Genomic DNA, 27227 nt, shown 5'->3' on the forward strand with positions numbered 1-27227 from the left:
TCTATCAACATATAAACTGCCAGAACCTAATTATGTAAGAAATAACAGACTATGGACTGTGTGGTTATAAACACAATGATAACCTATACACGGTGGTGTGATCAGATTATAAAGATTCTTTTTATGTAATTGCAAGAACTGAATTGTGTTATTCCACTTATGCCTCAGCGCTTTGCCAAAACTATAGTCTTAAATTCATTCATAAATGACACACTGCTCATTTCAACAATTTAAAGTTACTAGAGTTATTAGAGTTGTACCACAAGTTGTGTCTTTATCTCCCTTCATCTTTAATACAGACAAACTGTCCAGCAAAAACTACAAAGTACAATCATTTTAACTCACTTGTTAACAATTGTTTAATTAATGTTATTGATACAACAGTTAGTTCCAATCTAGTAATCCGAACAGACAAAAGGCATTCCACTAGTGGTGATAATAGACTGTAACAGCGCTGGAACTACATGTATCACTCCTCGTCACAATAACTGTTCAATACACTAACTGTGGGTCTTTTTTAGCAAAAAAACAAATCTTTAAACTTTTTGTCATCTTAAACAACACTCTGTGTTCTTAATAATCGTAAGTAGCTTCTAACTTAAGTAATTGTACACCCTACTAGCTTTCCATTTAAAACTATTTGTAATTTAACCCTGGAACCCAGAAGTTAACACAGATGATGCTCTACAGTGGAAATAAGAAGGAAATTATGAGGAATAATTTGCGGAAACCCACGCAATTTTGCAGAAACGAGCAATATATAATTTGAAGTTTAAAGAGTAATAAAGAGCATGGCCTCCGAGTGGCGCAGTGGTAAAGTGCTCGCCCTATCATCTGGGGATCGTTGGTTCGAACCCCAGGTGATGCTGTTTTCCTCTCACAGCCGGAGGCACAGAGAGAGCTGATTGGCCGAGCTCTCTCAGGGGGAGAAATAAGAGGTACTTGCGCTACATTAATCACGGCTGTGAGCTTGTGCACGCGGAAGGAGCGGCTACCGCTTTCCTCCGAGTGTGTTACTCCGCCCCTATCCCCGGAAACACGGGATAGTCTTCGCCCCCTTCCGACTGAATGGTGGTAGTAGTAGCCTTAATGTGGGAGCCCCCTTAGACGGGGAGGAATTGGCTATGACTAATATTGGGGAGAAAAATTTTTTTAATATAAAAAAAAAGACTAATTAAGAGCAATAAAGAGTAATGAAATAAACAGGCAATATTTGGGGTAAAAACGTATTGCTTAAAATCAGGAGTTTTAAACACAGATTTGTGCAGTTTTCTAAGAACACAGCTGTTAGGTTTTACTGAGCATGCTGGAGAATATAAGTTCTTCTGATAACTTTGTGACACTCGCTCCTTTATATTTTTATGCAAATCCCATTTTTCATCTAAGAACTGGTCTATCTTGTACTATATTTGTTTTCCTTACAGCCGTGCATATATTCTCCTGTAATGTTATTTATTACTTTATTTTTTCCAGATTTTTTGGATTTTTCCATTGGGGTGCGGCATAACACACTCGGAGGACACCGCTATCCGTTGCGTGAGCTCACAGACGCGCCTGATTGGCTGTAGAGCTGTGATTAATGTGGGAGCACTAAGTACCTCTCATCCCTCCCCTGTGAGAGAGCTCGGCCAACCAGCTCTCTCTAGACCACCGGCTGCGAGAGGTTACAGCAGTGGTTCTCAAACATTTTCTATCATTCCCTACTTGAGAGGGTGGGCGAATTTTCAAGCCCCACTTGTCAACAAAATGATAACTAAAACGGCCAAGTGTACTATTTATTGAAATATCAATTTCTAAACCGATAAGATCAAATAACACCAAGTTCAAAACAGATAAAATACACGTGCAATTGTTATAACAGGCTTACTTTGTCACTTATCTAGAGCTTTCTTCCAAAAAAAGATGTTGTCGATAAGTGTCTTCCTACTTTGTCTCATGCTGTCTGCTGCCAGCGGTTTAAGACACAAAACACACAGAGGTCTCTCCTCTGCCCCCATCCCCACCATGAATCCAAGCGCAACATAGGCTTCATCATGTTTTCCTTTCGGCTGGATTTTTGGTTGATTAGGCTGATAGTGCTGAATCACCTGCTTATTTGTGGTCCATGTAACAAATGTATCCATTGATGTTATTATGCTTACTACATACAGTACGCTACTGTGTTATGGTCTAAAATGCCACGGATTGCCCACCTAAATTCATAGGTTTATGGTTTACAAATGACAAATGAATTTAATTATAAAGTAAGCAATAGACAAAAAAAGGTTGTATAGGGGGAAAAATATATAAATTTTATATATATATATATATATATAGATATATATATATATTTTTTTTTTTATATACCACATGTATATTTTATATACCACACATATATATATATATATATATATATATATATATTTTATATACCACGTGTATATTTTTATATTGCTTATTTCAGAATAAAAATCGTTTCTTTTCACCACCATAATTTTTCACCACAAACAATATTTATTTAGTGTAATTTGTGATAAATAATTTGTTATTTGTACATTGACAAACCCCTGCAAAATAAATGTGCCATAAAATAATCATTTTTGGGGATTTGTATTAATCGTCTCGACGAGTGTCACGTGCCTAGGGTTAATTATAATAGTAATAATATATTTGATAATAATAAACCTTTGAATGTATGTCCTAATATAATATTTGATAGAGATTATGTAGGGGGGCAATCCGTGGCAGGGGGGCATTTTAGCGCATAACACCTGTTTGTGTCCGCGGTAAAGTTAGTTTGATATTCGCATCTCCGAATTCAATAGCTGCGTAAATAAACCCGCGAATAAGATACCCACATATATTTCCTCTCTACATTGTCTTTAAGCTACATCCGCCTTAAATTATACATGTTTAAAAGCATAAACACCATTATTCTCTACGGCGCAACGAGTGATTTAGGGATCATCGCAAAATGCCGCACAGCAACAAAAAGCGTAGAACGATATTGATCTTCCCTTCTGTTCAGCGCCTGAAGGATTAAAAAGCAACTTTGTTGCCGCACTGGAAACTAGAAATGCCAAATTAATACTGCCTGATAAAATAGTAATGTTTAACAAAAACACAGAAACATCAGCATACACATTGAAATAAATGAAATTACATATATAATACCGAATGTTTCCTTATATATTGTTCCTCTGCAATTAACATGCCGACGTTAAACCGTTATTGTTGGACTATGGTTCCACTTTTTCTCTGATGTTATTTTAATTTACTTGTATTAATGATCCATTTCTTTGTGTGTCATTATTTAGTTTCGAGTGTTCGATAAAGAAAATAAAGATAAAAAAAATCAATAAAGAAAAGCATGAATTAGAATAGGTACTTTTCTATTATTTTCCACTAATTCCCTCCCGTTCATTGCGCCCCACCTGTCATATCTCTATTTCCCACTAGTGGGGCGCGCCCCACACTTTGAGAACCACTGGGTTACAGCATCACCAGGAATCAAACTTGCAATCTCCGGATGATAGGGCTAGAACTTTATGTATATGTATATATATATTGGAAGGAAATGCAACCACGGGGGGGCGCAATCCAGTGTCTTCTTGTGCCAGTCCCAAGTCTGGATAAATGCAGAGGGTTGTGTCAGGAAGGGCATCCGACGTAAAACATTTGCCAAATCAACGATGCGAATCAAGAATATAATTCCCATACCGGATCGGTCGTGGCCCGGGTTAACAACGACCGCCACTGGTGCCGTTGACCTACAGGGTGCTGGTGGAAATTGGGCTACTGTTGGTCGAAGAAGGAGAGGAGGAAGGCGTGTTCGTAAGCAGAGAGAGAAGAGGAAAGGCAGGAGTTTAGGAGTGATAGTAGGGACTTTGAATGTTGGGACCATGACAGGGAAGGGAAGAGAGTTAGTTGATATGATGCAGAGAAGGAAGGTGGATATACTGTGCATCCAGGAGACCAGGTGGAAAGGTAGCAAGGCTAGAAGCTTAGGATCAGGGTTCAAATTGTTTTACCATGGTGTGGATAGGAAAAGAAATGGAGTAGGAGTTATCCTAAAAGAGGAGTTTGTAAGGAATGTTCTAGAGGTGAAGAGAGTATCAGATAGGGTGATGAGTCTGAAGCTGGAAATTGAAGGGGTGATGTTCAATGTTGTTAGTGGTTATGCCCCACAGGTAGGATGTGAGTTAAAAGAGAAGGAGAAATTCTGGATTGAGTTAGATGAAGTAATGCAGAGCATCCCCAGAGGTGAGAGAGTGGTGATTGGTGCAGACTTCAATGGACATGTTGGGGAAGGGAACAGAGGTGATGAAAATGTGATGGGCAGGTTTGGTCTTCAGGACAGGAATGTAGAAGGACAGATGGTGGTGGACTTTGCAAAGAGGATGGAAATGGCAGTAGTAAATACTTTCTTCCAGAAGAGGCAGGAACATAGGGTGACATATAAGAGTGGAGGCAGAAGCACTCAGGTCGACTACATCTTGTGTCGACGTTGTAACCTGAAAGAGATCAGTGACTGCAAAGTGTTGGTAGGGGAGAGTGTAGCCAGACAACACAGAATGGTGGTGTGTAAAATAACCCTGGTGGTGAGGAAGGCGAAGAGGACAAAGGCAGAGCAGAGGACAAAGTGGTGGAAGCTGAGAAAGGAAGAATGTTGTGAAGTCTTTAGGGAGGAGTTGAGACAGGCTATGGGTGGTCAGGAGGTGCTTTCAGTTGACTGGACAACTACAGCCAATGTGATCAGGGAGACAGGTAGGAGGGTACTTGGTGTATCATCAGGAAAGGGGAAAGTGGACAAGGAGACTTGGTGGTGGAATGAGGAAGTCCAGGAGTGTATACAGGGAAAGAGGCTAGCTAAGAAGAAGTGGGACACTGAGAGGACTGAAGAGAGTAGACAGGAGTACAGGGAGATGCAGAGTAAGGTGAAGGTAGAGGTGGCAAAGGCCAAACAAAGAGCATATGAGGACTTGTATGCTAGGCTAGACAGTAAGGAGGGAGAGGTGGATCTGTACAGGTTGGCAAGGCAGAGAGATAGAGATGGGAAGGATGTGCAGCAGGTTAGAGTGATTAAAGATAAAGATGGAAATGTACTGACAGATGCCAGGAGGGTGATGGGAAGATGGAAGGAGTACTTTAAGGAGTTGATGAATGAGGAAAACGAAAGAGAACAAAGCGTAGAAGAGGTGACTGTTGTGGAACAGGAAGTAGCAAATATTGGTAGAAGTGAGGTGAGAAGGGCGTTGAAGAGGATGAAGAGTGGAAAGGCTGTTGGTCCTGATGACATACCTGTGGAGGTATGGAAGTGCTTAGGAGAGGTGGCAGTAGAGTTTTTGACAAGTTTGTTTAACAAGATCTTGGAGAGTGAGAGGATTCCAGAGGAATGGAGGAGAAGTGTATTGGTGCCAATTTTTAAGAACAAGGGAGATGTGCAAAGCTGTGGCAATTATAGAGGTATAAAGCTAATGAGCCAGACAATGAAGCTGTGGGAAAGAGTAGTGGAAGCTAGGTTAAGGGCAGAGGTGACCATTTGTGAGCAGCAATATGGTTTTATGCCTAGAAAGAGTACATCAGATGCAGTATTTGCTTTGAGGATGCTGGCGGAGAAGTACAGAGAAGGTAACAGGGAGTTGCATTGTGTCTTTTTAGATTTAGAGAAAGCGTATGACAGGGTGCCAAGAGAGGAGCTGTGGTATTGTATGAGGAAGTCTGGAGTGGCAGAGAAGTATGTTAGAGTGGTGCAGGACATGTATGAGAGCTGTAAGACAGTGGTAAGATGTGCTGTAGGTGTGACAGAAGAGTTTAAGGTGGAGGTGGGTCTGCATCAAGGATCGGCTCTAAGCCCCTTTTTGTTTGCTCTGGTGATGGACAGGATGACAGATGAGGTAAGAAAGGAGTCCCCATGGACTATGATGTTTGCAGATGACATTGTGCTCTGTAGCGAGAGCAGGGAACAGGTGGAGGAAAATTTGGAGAGGTGGAGGTATGCTCTGGAAAGCAGAGGAATGAAGGTTAGCCGCAGCAAGACGGAATACATGTGTGTAAATGAGAGGGACCCAGGAGGATCGGTGAGGCTACAGGGAGCAGAGGTAAAGAAGGTGCAGGATTTTAAGTACTTAGGGTCAACGGTCCAGAGCAACGGAGAGTGTGAAAAGGAGGTGAAGAGGTGGGTACAGGCAGGTTGGAATGGGTGGAGAAAAGTGGCAGGTGTGTTGTGCGATAAAAGAGTATCAGCGAGAATGAAAGGAAAGGTATACAGGACAGTGGTGAGACCAGCGATGCTCTACGGCTTAGAGACAGTGGCGCTGAAGAAAAGACAGGAGGCAGAGTTGGAGGTAGCAGAGCTGAAGATGTTGAGGTTCTCTTTGGGAGTGACAAGGATGGATAGGATTAAAAATTAGTTCATCAGAGGGACAACCCACGTTAGATGTGTTGGAGATAAAGTCAGAGAGGCCAGATTGAGGTGGTTTGGACATGTTCAGAGGAGAGATTGTGAATATATCGGTAGAAGGATGCTGAGGTTGGAACTGCCAGGCAGGAGGTCTAGAGGAAGACCAAAGAGGAGATTTATGGATGCAGTGAGAGAGGACATGAAGTTAGTTGGTGTGAGAGAAGAGGATGCAGAGGATAGGGTTAGATGGAGGCAGATGATTCGCTGTGGCGACCCCTGAAAGGGAACAGCCGAAAGACAAAGAAGATATATATATTGGAAGGAAGCAGGTGGCTCTGTGGGCGTCAGGGGAAAAAAAAGCACCCCATATGAAACACAGGCTGGTATTCACCTCAGAGCTGAATACCAGCCTTTTTAAAAGCAGTAAACAAATAACAGCAGACTCCACCAGTGTCTGGGCTTCGGAACTAAAGTTTGGGTTTAAGAAGAAGGCCTATTATCGTAATAATAATAAAACACCTAATAACGTCTGACACATCATCTAAAAGAGCTTAAAAGGGCCTTGGCATTAGCGACACCAGTAGGGAGCATTGGGTGCATTTTTGCAAAACATATAATATTTATTTATTTATTAGTCTGCTGGTGCTGCTTTTAGAGGTGATGACTTAAGTACCAATGTTATGTCAGAATATTTACCTGGGTAACGTACACATACCAACACTGGAGATACAACAATGCTCAAGTAAAATTTTATGAGCCATGTTCAGACTGTCTGTTTCACAATTGAAACGCTGGCCTTCGAGGAACTCCTTTAATGGCACAAAAATATGTAATGGGCTTGGAGCAAGGTCAGGACTGAACAGGGGATGTGGCAATAACCAACTAAATAGTGGTCAGTGGACAGTTGCAAGGAAAAAACTCCCAGAGATGGAAAATAAGTGACAGTACTCATGGAAGTTTTAAGGATCATGTGTTCCACTTACTGAATGTTCACGGAATCGGCCAGAGTGGGCTCTAAGCCACCTCAGCTGGGTTTGTCATTCACGGACATACAGTATTCTTTAAAAAGTTTGCACCACTCAAATGATGTACTAAGAGTCTCAGGTAAAAGTGTTATTACTATACTGTGCTTTATGTCTTCTGTAGATCTAAATCAATTTTACACCTTTATTTACAAGAATTTCTCTGGTCCCGTTCAAAGTCCCAGTTTGACTTAAACACCCCTCTTACATCCTCTAAGGAGGAAATCCCAGCTCTACAGGGACCCATAAGCAATTTTCTTTTATTTCTCCCCATTAGACCCACATGTTCCAATTAAATACACAAAGCTCAGTTACGATAACACCTGCTCTGTGGCAATTTACTCAAAGGAGTAAAAACAGTGCAACTCTTTCTATTTAATCAGATGTGGATAAATCTGAAAACGCCACCCTTGCGGTTTCGTGTGTACGGCCAATCCGTATATTTTGTGAAATGATGATGTCATCACATCACGTGTCGGCTGCGTCACATGTAACAGCAACAACAATAATGGCGGACTACATGATTGTGTTCGTGTTGCTACAAAGCCTAATAGCTTTATTACAGCAAAATCTATTGCTTCTATGCAACTGTTATGAGCAACAAGCGATAATGGACAACACCATCTTGGTTCGTATACAGTGCGCAAGATTATGCGCATGCTCAAAGTCTTCTTCTCCGTGTATAGTGTATCTTTATGGCAGAATTACAGCACCCCATACTGGTCTGTCATATATACTACACCGTTTTCAGTGGTTTCGTGTGTACGCAGATATTTCTTGAGACGACGCCATGATTATGCAAAAATTATTATCAATAATAATAATAGGCTTCGTGTGGACAGAGTCTTAGACAGAAAAACACATCTAAAGCCAACATAGGCATGCAAGCTTTCTATTCAGTTAGTTTTCTCCGTCAGTCTTTTAACTCCTAATGGACTAGATGTAGTGCTTAAGTGGTCTGCTGCAAGTCTCTTCCTCTCTATCTCTGCAGTCATTTCTTGACCATTCCCTGCAGATGCTGACATTGCAATAATGATCAGCACCAAACGATGCACATTAGTAAAAGGAAGCAGTAATCGGTAAACAACATAAGTCATGTTCATCATATATGATGATTAAGCACTGGTAGGGCTTTCAGGAGAGTCTCCTGGGGGTCACTGGAATTTTCATTACTGAAAACTGCGATTTTCAGATAGACAGTAGTCCAACGAAGTAAGAAGTACTACACAGCACTAATGGCATTTCATATTTAAAGCACGGCCAGGAAGTGTAATCTATTTTATTTAAATGTACAAAATACTACATTTCTAAAAACAGATAACACAACATAGTGTTTTTTTAGGGTAGCTAATGTTAAATCATATTTGTTTTGCATAATATTTCTCTAGTTTGTATACCTATTAACTTGTACACCACAAGAGGGTGCACTTAAAGTTAGGAAAGAAGGGGTAACCTGCAGTTCAAAACTGGAAGTGCCAAAACCACTAGTAGCTGGCTCCAAATCTCCAAATGTGTGTCGATCCCTATAAAGCCTCATTTTAAATGTTCAATAGATATAAATAAGTTTACATCCTAGTACAAAAAACGTTTGTTAGTTTTTTTCTCCAAAGCTATATTTTCAATTAATGATAAGTGTGTGTGTGTGTGGGGGGGGGATGCCTTTTTGTGTAAGGAATTAAATTTATTTGAATCCATATTATTATGCATAGAAGGGATGTGACTGATTTGAGTAACAGCTGCATTGCAGGTGTCAAACCACTAATTGTGTGCTCTGCAACACTTTACCAAACCGGCTAAGTGAAATTTTTGTAATTTAAATTACAAGAAAAAGGTTACAGTTGATAAGAGACAACATGTAAGGTATGGCTGATTGAGTTAAATCAAAGCACCCTAACATTTTAGGTAACATTTTGGCTAAAAAAATAGCCACCTTAGCATTTTAGGTTGGCTAAGTCTAAGTTACCTGGTATAGCTTTGTATGCATTTCTCATCTACTACATTATTTCTGAATAGGTCAAGGAGGCGAGCAGGATTTTTGACACATTTCTTTTCTATTTTATTTAGTTTAATAGTTTTATGTTTAAACTATTTGTGCATAGGTAATTTAACTTATATAACTAACCTGTCGGGATTGCCACTAAAACTTTGTAAATAAAAAAATATTTATCTCTTGTGTATTAATTTTTATTAAGCAGTAACTGATTTTAATACGTTTAAAACCCTGATTATTAAATTAGATATTAAACAATTACTCAAGTTTAATTTTTTTGTAAAGCTCTTCTAGTAATGCAGACAGAAAACTGGTGCTTCTTCAAGCATGCATTTACCACAAGATACCTATAAGATATGACAATTTTTTCCACTCATTCACCCAAATTTAACCCATCAACATGCATTTGGTTGCCAGGGAAACTGTAGCTAAACCAAAAATCACAGCATGTACTGTATAAATTCAGGTGTTTTGAAGAGTGAAAAATAAAAATATGATAGTCTTCAACCTTTTTTCTTATTATATCTGGTACTGACTCAGTTTATGTGATGAGGTTAACCCAGTTTAATTTCACTTCATATCTTATAAACTATAATTTTACCAAGCTGACACTAAAGCATTCAGACTGGGAATTGACATGATTCAAGAAGCGGGCGTAGGTCAGTCATTTTTAATGAGACTTGGCAGTGTACATCGGGTGACTGTCAGCACAGTCATGGATGGGCAGGGCAATGTGATAAAGTTTACTTACATAGCCTGGCCAAAAAATGAAAGTGAAAATGATTCCTGAAATGAAAATGATACTTCCAGAAACACTTTTTTACATTATGAGTCCTGGAATATGCCTGTGTCATCAGGGAAGGAAAAAAAAGGCATAAATGTGATCAACTGGTCATCCAGTACATTCCAGACACTTGTAAAGTGGGCACTATGCATGATGGGTGCCCCACTTCATCCTCTTCCCTTTTAACATAATAAGGTAGACCTAGACTCATCAGTCCACATGACCTTTTTCTATTGCTCCACAGTCCAATCTTTATCCCTTTATCCCTAGGGAAGTTTTTTTTTTATATCCAGAGCATTACTTTAGCATAAAGCTTGATTATTTTTTTTATTCATGATTTTTTCCATGAAGTTGACAAATTCGGGTTTTAATTATATGTTAGACAGTTTGCAACCCAATTCCAGTAATTTTTATTTATTTAGTTTTTTCCTTGATGCAGGCCAATAATTTAACCTGTCTTCTAAAGTGGCAACATATTTTTTTTGGACCAGGCGGTGTATGTGATCAAATCTAGGATGATCAAAATGGCGGTTGACTTATTAGTGGATCTAACACCAATGACACTGAAGATACCTCTTACTTAGTGAAGAGGAGTGACCAAATTAGGATTTGCGGCTTTAAATGCATTAAATGCACTGTTTTCCTTGGTGAGTTTGATCTATGCTAAAAGAGAACGGTCATTGCACTCAGTGGTGTCAATGAACCCAATGTAGCTGACAGTAAATACAAATCAGAAAAATAGCTAACTTAATGAGGCCAATAAAAATAAATTATATGTGAAAGTTCTAACAGTTAAAATATTAAACATGCAAGAGAAATGTATAAAATACTAAATCACACCTGATGTAAGTCAGTGCCCAGGGCAAACTCTTGGAAGTATCCAGGAGCAGCAGATGAAGCTCGGATGGCCTCCCAGAGCTTGTGCTGGCAGCCGCCTCTGTAGTGGGAGCGCACACCGACTGGCAAGTTGTAGTTCCTGAATACATATGCCTTTAATGGGGTTCCCTTGTTTACTACCGTACTCACTGCTGCCACCTATAAATTTATATGGTGCGAAAACAACAGCGATACCTTTAGTCTGGAGAAATTTAAGTAAATAAAATTATTTTAATCCATGTATTCTGTCTCAAGTTACCAACCTTAGGAGAATCTGGGTTTCTTGAGGTTTCAACCAAAAGGTCGGAGCCCATTCTTTCCCTGTATGACAATGCGTAATGCTCAATGAAAAGATATAGATAAATAAATAAATAAATAAATAAAAATATAGTAGTCCCCTTGTCAAGCATAACTATTAAAATGACATCCATTAGATCAAAATATGAACATAATTGCCTGGTTTGTTAAAAAAAGGTTAAAAATTTAAGTGACAGCATTTAAATTTTTTTAAAATGTTTTATTGTCACGATGACACAATGACCTCAAACATCCAAATCAACATCGCAAGATCAATGTCGACTGGCATAAAAATTGGTATTGTGCGAATTACAATACTCACTTGAGAACTTGCTCCCAGATCTCACTGTCATAAAAGGCATGATTCCATCCCATCTTCACGGTACCCACAATGACATTCTGCCTGAAGACATCAGAGCCCAGCTTTCTGTACAGCTCCTCACACTCACTCAGTGGAATATGATATACACCCAGCATGAAGCCTAATATTGCACCTAAAGAGAAACACAAGCAACAATGCACATACTGGATATAGAAAATACAATTGTCTTCAAAAGATTCCCTTGACGAGAACTGCCTGCTGTGCCCAGTGAATATATATGAAAGGAAAACAAAATGATTCTAAAGATCAACTGCAATATCAGGAGTCTATTTTAGCAATGGTTATTACCATTGCTGTCGATGTCCTTGTCTTTATCTTATAGTCAGAATACTCTATATGTTACTTTATTTGTCCAACAAGGCACAGTCCTAAAATAGTAAACATGTGTGCAGGCTAAAAAGGAAATAGAGCTCTTTGCTTGTATCCAGTAGGTTTTAAGTGATTTAAACACACCAAGTCTTCTTTTGATCCACAAGGACCCCTCATGTGACCAGCTGCCACTCTGAGGCTCGGTGCCCGAACCCCTTGAGGAGTAGCTTTCATAAGAAGCAGACTTCATGCAGCATTCAGGTTTTATACAGTATATTTATCTTATGCACACATACTCCACAAAAACACACACACACACACACACACACACACACACACACACACACACACACACACACACACACACATATACACACTCACTGTTGGTCTGACAGTGTGGTTGCACAGAAAAGCCTCAATATGTCTTTATCCTGTACTTTCACAGGATATTATACAGGATTTGGAAGCACCCATGATTTTGTTAAAGGATGAACAGCGTATTAAAATAGATGCTGAACATGCCGCAAAATACACATGGGATGTGGCTAGTGCGGATTTCCCTATTTTTCTTTGGAGGGGAGAAGAGATGGGATAATCTGAAAGAGCATTTTTTTGACCTGAACTGTGCTAAAAGCTCCCCCTGGTGTTCATAAGGTGAACTGCGACAGATCTCTTAACCATCAATTTAAAAATAATAAAAGTGACAAAAATGACTGCGTTTATGAAACGGTTATCACCAATAAAAAAGTGTATATTTTTATTTTTTCAGCGTTATTCTGGCACATCAGGATAACTGATCTATAGATTCTTTTGCTAAAGGAGGAGTCATGTTTCCTTGTGCTCATATATTAAACAAGGACAACGATGCAGTGTCTGTAATAAGTTAAAAGATGTCTTAATCTTGCTAAAGCTATGCATAATTACTCACAGGAGTGTTTTTTTACACTCATACAGAAATGTTGAAAAATGTTATCATACCTGTGCTTACACCACAAATGTAATCAAAAAGCTGGTAAATTGATTTCCCTGACAGCTCCTCCAGCTTTTGAAGAGTCTGAAGAGCTACCACTCCCCTGAAAATTAAACCATACACATGCACACAAACTGTAAACATGCGGAATATAGGACATCTTGATGCTGTAATTTGTCTTAGTACTAAGCTTATTTTAAAGTCTTGAATTGACTGCTAAGGTTAGACTGCATACCTTGTGCCGCCACCATCGATGGAAAGTATGCGAATCCCTCTGCTCTTTACTGGATCAACGTAGCCCACTAGGGTAAGGGCTTCTCTGACCGCCTCCTGTAAAGACGCATCACTGGCCTGCCTCAGGCGCAGCAAGCATGGAATCACCTTCTCCTGATGAAAGCAAAACTAATACTATTAAGGGAAAAAGGAGCCCTCATTTTTATTGGCATGAACAGAAGAAGGTGGAAAACTTTAGCTGGAGGACTCATGAAAAAACAGATGGAGAGTTAAATGAAGAGAGCCCCAGTCCCTGCTGAAAAGAAGCAGCCCCATACCATGATAATGCCACCAAATGTGTTACCAATCTGGTATCACATGGGTTGGTTTTAGTCTTTTAAAAACTACTGATCTTCTGGAAATTTCGAACACAAAACAATCTAGAGTTGGCACAGAATGACACCTTGTATGTGAACCGCCTGCAGGCTGAAACACCTTATTTGCGAGAAAGATCAAACCAGACTGGTTCAAGTTAACATGAAGTGTGTAAAGTAACTCAAACGATCGCTCTTTACAATCATGATGAGCTACAACAGAAGATCACATCAGTGTTCACTTCTCTCAGCCAAGAACAAGTATCTAAAGCTCTTAGAAACACAGACCTAAAAAAATCTTTAACCTCAGACATCGGAAACTAAAGTGTATTTACATTTACATTTAGGCATTTGGCAGACGCTCTTATCCAGAGCGACTTACATTTTTATCTCATTACACATCTGAGCAGTTGAGGGTTAAGGGCCTTGCTCAAGAGCCCAACAGTGGCAACTTGGTGGTTGTGGGGTTTGAACCTGGGATCTTCCGAACCGTAATCCAATGCCTTAACCACTAAGCTACCTCCGGCTCCGGTATTTCTTCTGTTGCAGCCCACTGACCTCAGGGTTCAATTCGTGTTGTGCATGCTGAGATGCTTTTGTGCTCACCATGATGGTAAAGTGTGATTCTTTTAATTAATATATCCTTGCAGGCAGCTCAATTTGGCAATTTTCCTCTGACCTCCCTGATCAACTGGGTGCTTCCACGCAAAGAACTGTCTCTCACTCAAAACACTTTTCTGTGAGACTGAGATGTACAAAATTCCCAGAAGATCAGCAATTTATTAAACACTTAAAGGCTTATAATGTGCCTTGTTTATCATTCTGTATTCAAATCAATGTATTTATAACAAAACAAAAAAAGTTAACAAAAATCCTCATATTAAGACAAATAAGATCATTCAATTAAGACAAAGAGAGAGAGAGAGAGAGGAACAGCTCAGCTGGTGTATAAGTCAGATTTATTTCATTTACCATCTTCTAATGCTGTGTAACACGTTTGAGCTTTTAAGGTCCATTTCCATTGTTATTCACTGTTTAGTCAACAATTTGTGCTTCTAGCTGTACCTTTTATGGAGTTTAGTGTGTGTAAATAAATGCAAATTCATTGAGCACTTTGGGTAATTGTCATTCACCAGGAGGAGGAGGAATACCTGATGGATTTTTTTTGGCAGATTTGCCTGAGCACAATGTTATTAAGGTCCTTTTCAACACACTAAATATGTAACATTGCTGGCTTCATCAATCAGGTGACACAGGCCTCAGAGCTCCCAAAGTGTGTGTGCACATGTGTGTGCGTGCCTGAATGCTCCAGCTACAGTAACCCTCAGATAATGAGTTTTTCTATGCTTCAAACTCCTCTAAACAATGCTGTTTCAGTGTCTATGTAAATGAACTACAGCTGAGCCATGGTGTTTTAGAGAACAGCAGAACTGAGCAACAATCTATGGCAGGGGTATATTCTTATATCACATAAGGAGAAAAATCTACTTGGCTTGAAAATCTATTAAAAATGACTAGTGAATGTGTCATAAAAGGTGCCCTCAAGTGTGATGGAGAGAAGCTGCGACAAATCCCTGTCTTTGTTAAAATTACAGAAATGCGATCTCAATTTTTGTTGATCTCAATGATTGGTTAGATCTTGACTATTTTCAAATGAAGCAAAATCCTTTTGCTGGAAGGAGGGACATAAATTATAGTGTTATAGTGTTTCACAGTTTAACACAGTTTGAACGCTATGTCTTGAATATTTATTCCTCATTAGCGTAAGTACCCGTCGTTAATGGGAAAAGAGTTTGAAAGAGTTTTAAATGGTTAAAAGGTAAACCTCTCTGTCTCTGCACTCCTTGGATCCGCACTCCCCATCCCCTCAATAAAATTATTTAATAACTCAGTTGTTAGGCATACCTTGAGAGTATGGGCTCAGTTCAGAAAGCACTGCGGTCTTCTGGGCTTTTCTCTTTCCAGTCCTATCGTCTCTAACTATCTCTTCCAACCTTCTTTACATGATTCAGTGTTTCAGGAATGGTACAATAAGGGCATCAAGCTTTGTAAAGATCTGTTTGTTGACCATAAGTTTGCATCGTTTGAGCAGCTTTCTGAAAGGTTTAACCTACCCAATTCAAACTTTTTCAGATATCTGCAAGTAAGACACTTCATTCGCTCTTTAATACCGAATTTCCCTGAGGCTCCTGCTGCAAATATTATAGATAATCTCCTATGTTTGTCCCTGTTGCGTAAAGGCCTAATATCCACTATTTATGGTGGATTGATGGGTTTGAGTCACACCCCTTTAAGTAAAATTAAAACTGCTTGGGAGAAAGATTTAAATTTCTCACTGTCAGATGATAACTTGGATTTCAATTCTTGAAATTCTTCAATTCTTTTGAACTTCCTTATGTGCCCGACACTCTTTATTACAGTTTAAGGTTGTACACAGGGCTCATTTCTCCAAAATTAAACTTTCCCGTTTTTACCCAGACATTGATCCTTGTTGTGAGAAATGTAAAAGTGGAGTGGCGTCTCTTATTCATATGTACTGGACATGCCAGAATTTGGAAAAATTCTGGAGGGATGTTTTTAAAAACTTGTCGTATATATTGAAATGCAATCTTGAACCAGATCCTCTGAATGCTCTTTTTGGTATCACTGGAGAGAAGGACAAGCATCTAACTCCAGCTAAACAGCGTTTGTTATCTTTTGCGACACTCCTGGCCAGGCGTTCTCTTTTATTCAAATAGAAGGATGCCACGTCACCCACTCACGCCCAGATATGTCTGTCCCTGAAGAAGATCCACTACTCAATCCGTTATTCAGACTTAAAATTTCAACAGGTGTGGGGGCCCGTCCTTCGCTTTTTTCATATACATATAGTTTGATTCCCTTTTTATTTAATCGTTTGTTTGTTTGTTTTCTTTTCCCTTTTTGTTGTTGTTGTTTGCAAAAATAAAAAACTTTCAGCTCCAGGTTCTTTTTTCTTTTTTAGTTTCTCTCCTTTTTTGTTATGCCTGGCGTTTAGCCTTTCCTTACACTTGTAAAGCTGGCTTGGAGCTAGGGAGGAGTGGGGTGGGTGCTATGGGGATTTATAAGGAGGTTTTAAAATTCTGTATTGAAACATTACATGTCTACCCTGTAATATCCCTGTTTTAAAATAAAATAAAAATATTGTTGAAAAAAAAATAGTTAAAAGGTGAAAGCTAAAAATAAGCTCATCAGCTTTAATAGAATAAGTAATATTATTATTTCAGGTTAAAGCCCACATACATATTTGCCTGTCTTTCTGCTTGACAGAAATCTAAATGACTCATGCCTTACCTTAACAGCCACTAGCCTAGTCTCTGGGAACTCCAGCAGATGGTAGCTCAGCTCCTCCACTCTGCTGATATAAAGCCTCACGTCGGATGCCCTGCGCAGGGCTTGGACCAGCGCTCGTGTCCGATTATCCACACTCACCCGGGCAATGATCTAAGAAAGGAAAGAATCATATTTAGTCCAAAACCCTAATATTAAATCTTTTATCCTTTGCTAAATTAAGGAATAATTTACATTTGGCTTCTACTTTAACAGTTATAAAAACTCTTCTTTTTCTAAATAGTACATCATCAATTGAAGACCTGTCTATAGGATAATGTTTTAGCTGCTCCAATATCAGAAGGCTTTTTCCACTGGCGTGTGACATAACATTTGACATGAGGCACCACTCTGGTAAAGCCACATTCCTAAATCTATATTGAGGGCTGGAATGAAAAGGCTCATCATGTGTTGTTCAGTCGTGGTGTTTCTTTTATTCTATAAGAACACAAATGCTAAAATTACAGCACAACCACAATAAATGTTAATCAAATAATTGCGATTTCAGGAGGGTCAAATTATTGGACTCCCTCAAGGAATTAAAACAACTAAGGAACTTTTAAACGGCTAGAATTAGGAGACCTGAAACCCAATATGGTCAATTCCATTTTGGAAACCTGGAAGGATCATGCTGAGCTATTAACTTTGTGAACAAAATGTGGTTGCCAAAAATTATAAATGGAAATCTCTTAAATGCTTGGTGATGTTGCATCATTAAAAAAAAAAATTATTATTGGGACTAAACAGCAGTGTGGCCACAAGAAAACCACGTTGTGGGTGAGACCAATAAGAAAAATACTTTAATTTGATCAGGACCATAAAGATTGGACATAATAGAAAAAGGGCATAATCTGATAAGTTATTAAGAATCTATTCCAAAATGAAGTCAGCTGACAAACTGAATGACCAGGTTATCACATACTGTATATAAAAAGTGTAGTTTCGCTGTACCATATGAAATACAAATCTTTTACAATCTTTGACATCACATGATCAAAATAGATTGTTTTGAGGCCATGGCCACTGTTTTGTGTTTTAATAGGGGCATGTCTGTTTATAGATAAATACTCCTCCCAGGCAGCTATATAAGCAAAATTAAAATACAGTATGAACTAATGAAATGCTTAAAAAAAAAAAATAATAACAAATATGGGACAAAGTTTTTTTTAACTCCAACTGCAAAACACAAAAAATATTTGTTTTTCAGAAGATACTAGGAGTGACTACTTTATCAAAACCTGGCTTATAATCAAATATAAAAAATTCTGTCTACACTATGATTGAAAGCTAATACGTAAAACGGTATTTTTTATATAATGATGTAATGGTATAGACTACGTTACAAAGCACTACTGTTGGATGTAGTGTAATTTTCCAGAACATTGTCTCTGAGAGGTTTATATTATTGAATGCATAGGTCTAATATGCTATTGTTTATGGTAAGTTGTTGGTTAAAACAAGTTTTATTGAAATATTTGGAAATAGTACCTATTCCAAATATAGAGACTATAGATCACTTGGTAACAATCAGAGGTAAAAATGTAATTGCTTGCATTGTGTCACTTGGGTTACTTATGATGCATGTGTAAATTTCACAGTTGTTGCTAGATTGATAAAAAACGTTTACTTTTGCAAAATAATCATTTTAAATATTTGGGGTGATTAATTCCTGCCTTGTTGTGATTCATTTCATAATAATCCACTATTAGGATGTCATTCAGTACCTTCTCTCTTTGAAGCAGTAATCTCCTGGCCTTTTCCTCCGCTGCTTTCTGGTCTTTACTCTCCCCCATTTCTTTGGGTTTTGAGGCAGTGTCTTCAGAAAGAAGAGGCTTATCCGTTTCTGATAGCTCACGCTTTGGTTCTGTCCTAAACCTGGGAACTAAGGGGACGATGTAGTTGCCTACAAACGCCTGGACTGTAGGCGTGCATGTCAGGTAATGTCCTAAGCCTTTTTTGGTTGACAAGGCAGAACCTGGGTCTGAGACAGGAGCAGGTATTTCTGTTGGCGTCTGGTCCTTTACATGCACATCACCGAGTGTGCTATTAGTGCACGGGTCAGAGGTGGACCTGGAAGACTGGTCAGAACCATTTTTCTTTTTATCTTGATCCATAGCGAAGCTGCTGAAATAAGAGTTTATATGATGCGCCAGGGAATTATAGGTCTCATCTAGGTTGACACTGAAGGAACCTGGGTGGAAGAGATGAGTAGTCTGTCTGGAGGAGGTGAAACTTGTGGGTGTAGTAGGTGTTGATGTGGATGTGGTGGTTGAAGCTAGTCCATTCGCTTTAGAGGTCTGAGACTTCTTGGATTTTACCTCCGCTTGGACATATGAGGTTGGGCTTGTGTTTGGTGGTGAGGCTGCAGGCAATGATGAAGGATGAGCTTCAAGCTTTGGTGTAGATGTAGTCAAAGCTGACCCATTCCTCTGAAGTGGTGTTGTCTCTGCACCTATGGCACTGTCTCTGGCACTGGGTTTGAGCCTTGCGATCTTAGAGAAAATCTCTGCTTGTGTCCCACTCACAGCTTTTGATACAGATTCCCACGTGTTTTTCAGTCGAGACATGCGATAGCTCTGGTTGGTGAAAGAACAGCTGGCTGAGGTACTGAAATTTGAAAAGTTGGCGTACAGCAAAAACTTGTGTTTGAGGGAATTAACTCGGCAGGGACATAGTCTCCGAACACTGCTCTTCTGACTGTTCTTCGAGTTATATTGAATATCTCTGACTCTGTAGCTCAGAGATCTTTTGAATTGAACCTGACTAGATGGCTTATTAAGCAATGAGAGTGAGAGACTCACAAACCGTTGCCCTTGTGTGTACCACAAATGTATTGCTTTATTCAGTGCCAGTAAGTATGAATCTAAAACCCATATAATAGTCATGCTTTCATTTCGGTGAAGTCATTGATCGGGAAACATATCCTTATATTGTAGAGATGTCTGTAAAGAAAATAAATAGTTTTTCAATTATTAACCCTTAGCACACTGACATGCATGATTTGCACAATCAATAAGTCTGTACACTGACCTGAAATGAGAGTTTAAAAAAACTGTTTAGTCAACATATAACTTTAGTACTACACCTTCACTTATCTATTAGTCCTTTAGATGCAATCCTCAATAGGTGTGTTTAAATCACCCCTCATATTCAATTAATAATCAAAATAAAAATGAACCCACCTCACTTAATCGAGACAGCCTGGGGTGTGTGAACCTCTGTTAATCCATCCACCAGGGAAATAACCTGCACGACCAAAAATATAAAAAATAAAAAAGTCATCAGTCAAAAGTCATTTTAAATAGGTTAAATTATTGGGCTGCATCAAGCAAAGACAACTACTAAAGAGATTTGAAATTACTGGAACTGGGTTAAGAACTCTAAAAGCCACATTATCAAAACCTGGACGGACAATGCCGAACTGACGAAAACACTTATTATTGAGACTAATCAGATAACGTCTTCAGTTTGCTAGGGATCATAAAGATTGAACTTTGGAGCAATGGAAAAAGGTTATGTGGTCAGATTGACCCTATTCCAGAGCGATGGGTGTGTCACAGTAAAAAGGCAAGCGCAATTATCATGCACATGGCCTACCGTGGCAATCAAATGAAGTCAGCCAATGACCTGAATGTATTAAATCACCAAGGTATCACATCAATGGAGTTTTTCTTCCCTGATGGCACAGGTATAACGTTATGTTATAACATAACATAACATAAGTTTCCAGGAGAGAAATTTTACTTCCATTCCCAATTGTTAGACACCATGGGAACAACTGTCTTCTACCAGTCTTTATTTTTAATTCACTGGGTCTCTGGCTTATTTCTTTTCTTCAAGATTTTTGGTCATTTTTAAACATTGCTGTGACTGCACTTAAGACTCTCACATCTGTCCCACTTTCGATCGTCACCCCGAGTTACTGTCAGTGTCAAGATAGTCTCTGAAATATGGTGCGATTGTGTGTGTACAATATGCTCTGTGATAGACATCCTACAGGGTGTATAACCCACTAACACCTAGTATTTAGCTCTGAATCCACAAGTGTTGACCACCTAACTTTAATAACTTTCTGGCACTGACTGAATTGCGTAGATAATTTTGAGTATCTAAAAAAAAGTCTCAGACATTATCACACATGGCTTTACACACTCATTCACATACTATGGGGATTTAGGAAAACTGATTAGCCAATTCTGCAAGTCTTTGGACTGTGGAAGGACCCGGAGCACCTGGAGGAAACCCACCAAACACAGGGAGAACAAATGCAATGCAAACTCAACACAGACTCAAGGTGAGAATCAAACCCTCGACCCACGAGATGTGAGGCCATGGTGCTCATTATATATATATATATATATACATATAAAAATTCTTTGTTATTTTTTATACCACTTATCCTGTACATGGGGACTTTGAGACATGAGGTGCGAGGCCACCCTGCTAATTACTATACCACTGTGCTGCCTTAAATTATTTAAATATATCAATTTATCAATGTCCGCAAAAGTTCTGTCAAGTCAGTTACTAACAGAAATCTGTGCTGTAACTCAAAAATTATTTGTCTCGAGGCCAAGTGATCTGCATCACATGATGTCACTTTTCTCGGTGGCATACATTTTGAAACATTTTATCTGAAAAAGCTTGTTGTCATAGAGTATATTAATTGACTATCAACTATGTCACGTACACTGTTATGTTTACCGATTATTTCTGGTTTTAAGAAAATTATTCTTAAATTGTTTATGACAATGAGACGTGGTCAAAATAAGGAAACTGTCGACTATATTACCAGTAGCGTAAATATAATCATATAATCATAATGTTTACACTTTGCAGCTAGCAGATATATAACACAAAAAAATTTACAAACTTGCATCACAATTAGTTTTATTGGGTCACTTAATTGTAACTTATGTGACATGTATCCCAAATTATAGGATGACTGTTAAACATGTCTCAGAGTGGACTTTTGCTTTAACCCTGACCAGGCGGTCCTACCTAGGGTGTCATATAACAACAATTAATTATTGAGTAAGATAGATAGACACATTCTGGGGACTAAGTTGGGTAAATAACACACTACTGACTCACCTCCACTTATCCAAACCTCACAGAATCTGCACAAGCCAGACGGTTTAGTTAATTCGATTTAAGTTAGATTAGTCACCCGGTGTATGTTACGTACTTTACTACATCGTTTTCCGTGGATACGAAGCCATCTGCATCTATTTAACCGTATAGTAAACAAACAAGATAATCTGGCTAACTATTCCAGTGTTGCTAAGCTAAACGAAACAGGACACTAGCTCCTCAAAAAGTATTTATATTTTTCTCACTAATTTCTGACCGAAATGAAACCAGAACACTCTGCGGACACATACCTGTCCCTGTTGTGGCGTCCTGGAGGCATTAAGAGGCGAAAGTCGGCATATTGAGGTCAGTCGAGCTGACAGTTTGTGACACTTCTGGAAAGAAAAATAACATCGAGGGTGGGACAACAGTACGTGATTAGACTTCGCGCACGCTATTGGTTCATGGCAGCGCCTGACTGCAGGGCCGAAAGCTGATTGGTTAAAATGACTATCGCTTTATAAATTGTATAATGTACATACAGACTGGGCCAGTTGCGTCATAAATGCGTACATGATTTGTATAAACACCAAAAAGCTTTAATTATATTGGATTTATTTTTCTACATTTTAGAACAATACCTGAGTACCTGAGACTGCCAAACTATGAAATAACACAAATGGCATTAGGTAATTAAGTAACAACAACAATAACAGTCAATTGTTATTTTTAGACACGAAGGTCACCTGTGGAAGAGTTCTTGTCAACAGTATTGTCAGGTGCATTTGCAAACTCATAAAGCACCTCTAATAAATACCTCCCAGGAAAGGAAGACCAAAACTTACCTGCTGCAGAGGAGAAGTTTATTTAGAGTAGTCAGCCTTAAAAATCACCTATTAACAGCACCTCAGATTAGAGATGTTATAAAGGCTTTACAGAGAATAAGTAGCAAATGTGACAATATCAACTGTTCAAAAGAAATTAATGCATATTTTGGTTGAATTCAAGGATTGTAAAATTTCGAATTGGTAATGTATGTTTAACTTTTAGGGCCCAAGCACTATGACAGCAGCCCTATGACATCATGGTGTGTGACGGGCCATCTTGTTCTTCTAAGGATTTCTATAAGCATTCAGGGCTTTTAGAGGGTCTTAACATACTCAAAAAGTCATACAAATTAAAAGAACGAAATCATAAAATTTATGACTCCGTAATGCAGAAACATTTAAACTCTAATTAAAGGGACCACTAACTCACAATACTTAAAAAATATTTGTTCTAAAAATCCAATAATTCTGGGTCTACTTTAATTTAAATATATTGTGTATAATGTAATGTTACTAGTGATGGGAACTTTGACACATTTCATGACTCAGTTCTTTGAATCTCGTTCGAACGAATCTTTTTTTTTTTTGTTGAGTCATTTCATTCTTTTTGATCAGAAATAAAATAAAATGTTATATTTTCAATAAACAGACCCCCAACATGTCTCCATACACAAATTTTGGCTATAGTTCCAGTAATGAAATTATTACAATGCAGCTAATGATATATTATGATAAACAGAATGAGTAGCTCACCCCTCATATTTTTTAGTTGAGTGGTTCATTCTTTTGAATCTATTGCACTGCATAACGTCTATGGGAGTCATGTGACAAAAGAACGAACAGTTGGGACCAAAAGACTCAAAGATAACTGCTCATTTCTCTTTCCTGTACTTAACCTATGATTACTGTTTACAATGCTTTGCGCATGTGCACCCAGTAGAAAATGAACAAATCACTATTCATTCTTCCGAGTCATGTTAAAGACTTGTTCAAAAAGAGTGAATCATTCATCGGCTCATCACTAAATGTTACTGATAACTTCATTTTTATGGTAAATTAGTTTAGTTTCTTTAAAAAGCCTTTAGTCTTACCTTTTAGCATCAAAATGAACATTGTGACAAAATGAACTCAGTCTCCTGGAAAGAAACTAAAAAAGTTCAATAAGTTAGGTTATTGATAATATAAATGTCTGACTTACTAACTGCAGAGCAACATTATGTGTCAAGGAAAACCACACATTATAGCAACTACTACCGTTTTCTGATCCACTGATTCTCTGTGTGAGGCCCTGTGCGAGTGAGAAGTACCTCTTTCCTCACAAAGTATTAATTTAACATACATTTAAATTGAATTAAAACCATTGTTTTTTATCAGCACTTACTTTCAGTACTCAAGACTAAATGCTTAATGGTATTTCACACAATAAAATTTAAACAGAGCCAGTGAAAGGCGTGGATTAATTGATTTTATGTCAGCATTGCACTCAGATGTTAGCACTGCTGCAGGGTACCACAGGTAACACTGCTGCTTTTAGCGTCTCGATTTAGTCTATTATACTGTATATACATTATATTGTAACATAGGATCTCACTAAACAAACTATGTTTTGTATGTTGATTGAAATTTTGAGAATGTTATTATGTACATTTTCCTATTTCTATACTGTATGGAGACACTTCACACTGTCTTAACTTCATACTTTATACTAATGTCTCTGTAGGATCCAGAAATGGCCAAACTGGGGTTGAATTGATTTTATAGAAAATATAGTAGCAGGACTATTATATAACATTTCTTTTTCAATTTTCTATAAGACAGAGGATTTTGGCATATGGGATATTTATATAAACTGGATGCAATAATGAAAAGTTTCATTTACAATTGTTGCATGAGTTAAAAACTTTAAACCAAAATGCACTGACATCAAAGTGAAATTATAATCACACACTAACTTGTATCACAAGGCCTATTTTTAAACCCACTGTAGCCTATTTAAAAGCAGGTCCAATTTTCTCCCAGCAGAGGATTTAGCAGCCTACACTAAAATCTCTCACCAATGCATTTATTTACAACATTTATTTTACCATAATTGTCAACCATAAAAAGCATATATTATTTACCCCACCTGTTTAGAGATACATATAGTATATACTACATACAGTATATAAGATTCGACGCATATCTGGTTCCTATGTTTACATTATTCTGCCAAAAGCTTTCTCATATCATTTAGCACTGGAGCCAGAAGAAACTGCATACAAGCTCTGCTATGATTTAAAAAAAAAAAAGCATCTGTAGCAACACCTTTAAATTGTTCTATCTTCCCACAGTTGTTGGAGCTTATTAGACTACAGTATCATTATATAGCATAAATAACTTCATAATTAAAAAGGTAAAATGGATGCATGTTTTTAAAATTTAATCAAATGCTCAGATTAGAATGAGGTACATAAGATGATCAAACTGTAAAGTTCCAGATAATTAAATTGTGTTGTCTTTTGCTACAACATTTCCTAATGAAAAAAGTTTAGTTTTAGCAATGCAAATACGTATTTTGTGATGACAATCACATACAACGCCTATATTTAAGTTCTAAATTTGTACTGTAATTTTAGTACTGTGATGATAAATTCGTTTAATGTTTGACTTGTATTTTATACGGTTATTTGCCGGCGTGGTACAGCGCAACAGGGTGCTGGGTTGTAAAAGTTAAGTTTGTTAAAATGTTTTCATTATTTATTAAAGAACATTATTATGATCATAACAGCCTGCTGCATTTAATTCTTATAATAATGCAAAAACACATTGACATCTGCTGACGCAGTAGCACGTCCTGACAATGTTTTAATTTTTATGGTAATTTATTTTCGTTTATTTGAGTTAATAAACCTACTACAAATTTAAAGAACACAAAGTATAAGATGACAAAAAAAATACATGTCTAGTTTTTCTAATTACACATGATAACATCTAAAGGCTCACTGTGTTAATGTTTACTTTGCCTAAACAACTAATAGGATTTAATTTAATTTAAATTCTACATTTGTACTGTAATTTTAATACTGTGATTATGAATTCGTTTAACTACAATGTTTCACTTGATTTTATGATTGTGTGAACCAGTATTAGTCACATTCTAGTTACAAGGGTGGCTTGAGGTGTTGGACTATTGATTGAAAGGTCCAGGTTCAAACCCCAGCACCACCAAGTTCCCATTGTGGAGCCCTTGAGCAAGGCAGTTAAATTCTTAACTGCTCAGACATAAAAAGAGATTAAAAAAAGGTCATCTGGATAAGGGTGTCTGCCAACTGCGGTAAATGTAAAGTAAACAAATAGCTGTCTGTTGGTAAGAGTTATGTAACTGCAGTGGCAATAATTTATATTATTAATAATTATTAATTGTAATTATATAATTAATGAGAATTTGCATGCCGAGGTTCCACTGTGTATTATATATACATGTAAATACACACCCATGTACGCAAGAAGGTATCAAAAAGTTTCACAGGGATCACCGACATAACTCGGACATAAGTCAATGTGCGTTACCATGTCTGCTATTTCATCGTGGACAGCAAGTTAAAATGAAGAGTGAACATTAAATTCTGCATGAAACTGGGCAAATCTGGCAAGGAGATGTTTGACATGATTCGGCAAGTTTACAGGGATGCTGAAATAAGTCATTTGAGGTGTTTTGAGTGACACGCACGCTTCAAGAGCGGAAGAACATCACTGAAATCAACAAGAGGTCAGGAAGACCTTCAACAAGCTGAACCTCTGAAAATGTCAAAATCATTTCGCAACTTTTGCATGATGATCGTCGTTGGAACAATCCACATCGGTGTGTCTTATGAAACAGTCCAGGCTATCTTCACATTTTGATTTAAACATATGCCGTGTTGCTGCCAAGTTCGTCTCCAGGCTGCTGACCGAGGAACAGGAGGAACATCGCGTTGATGTCTGGTAGGAACTCCAGCAGCATGTCGTGGATGGCCCATCCTTTCATTACTGGTGATGAAATAAGGGGGTATGGGTACGACCCTGCGATGAAGCAACAGTTTTTACAGTGGAAGAACCCATCGTCTCTACGACTGAAAAAGGGTAGGCAAGTCCACCGCTCGACCAAGTGCATGCTTATCACCTTTTTTGACATTTACAGCATTGTGCTTCGAGAATTTGTCCCCAGCAGCAAGCCGATCAATAGCGAATTCTAATGCCAATTTTTAAGGCATCTGAGTGATGACATATGGCAAAAACGGTCTGTGGCATGCGAATCTTTAAACTTTTTAATACCATCTTGGGTATTTTTTTTTTCGTGCCATTTCCAAGTTGGCCTTAATGGATAGTTGGGTGTGAAAGTGCTTTTGCTTGTACCCTGTG

At 38.1% G+C, this 27227-nt stretch overlaps 1 protein-coding gene across 1 annotated transcript in view; it reads right to left on the reverse strand.

Annotated features, from left to right (window-relative positions):
- pnpla8 (patatin-like phospholipase domain containing 8) overlaps positions 1-22444 on the reverse strand; it is a 31819-nt gene extending 9375 nt beyond the window's left edge. The window contains exons 1-9 of the mRNA XM_053477499.1: positions 22332-22444; positions 20130-20193; positions 18672-19889; positions 16912-17061; positions 13248-13399; positions 13021-13115; positions 11674-11845; positions 11318-11375; positions 11019-11213 (exon numbers count right to left, since the gene is read on the reverse strand). Coding sequence (XP_053333474.1) covers positions 11019-11213; positions 11318-11375; positions 11674-11845; positions 13021-13115; positions 13248-13399; positions 16912-17061; positions 18672-19832 — 1983 coding nt within the window. The 5' untranslated portion in view covers positions 19833-19889; positions 20130-20193; positions 22332-22444. The remainder of the gene's footprint in view (positions 1-11018; positions 11214-11317; positions 11376-11673; positions 11846-13020; positions 13116-13247; positions 13400-16911; positions 17062-18671; positions 19890-20129; positions 20194-22331) is intronic.
- Positions 22445-27227: the final 4783 nt, after the last annotated feature.

The sequence above is a fragment of the Clarias gariepinus genome, chromosome 2 (assembly GCF_024256425.1).
Source record: "Clarias gariepinus isolate MV-2021 ecotype Netherlands chromosome 2, CGAR_prim_01v2, whole genome shotgun sequence".
In the NCBI taxonomy this organism is placed as follows: Eukaryota; Metazoa; Chordata; class Actinopteri; order Siluriformes; family Clariidae; genus Clarias; species Clarias gariepinus.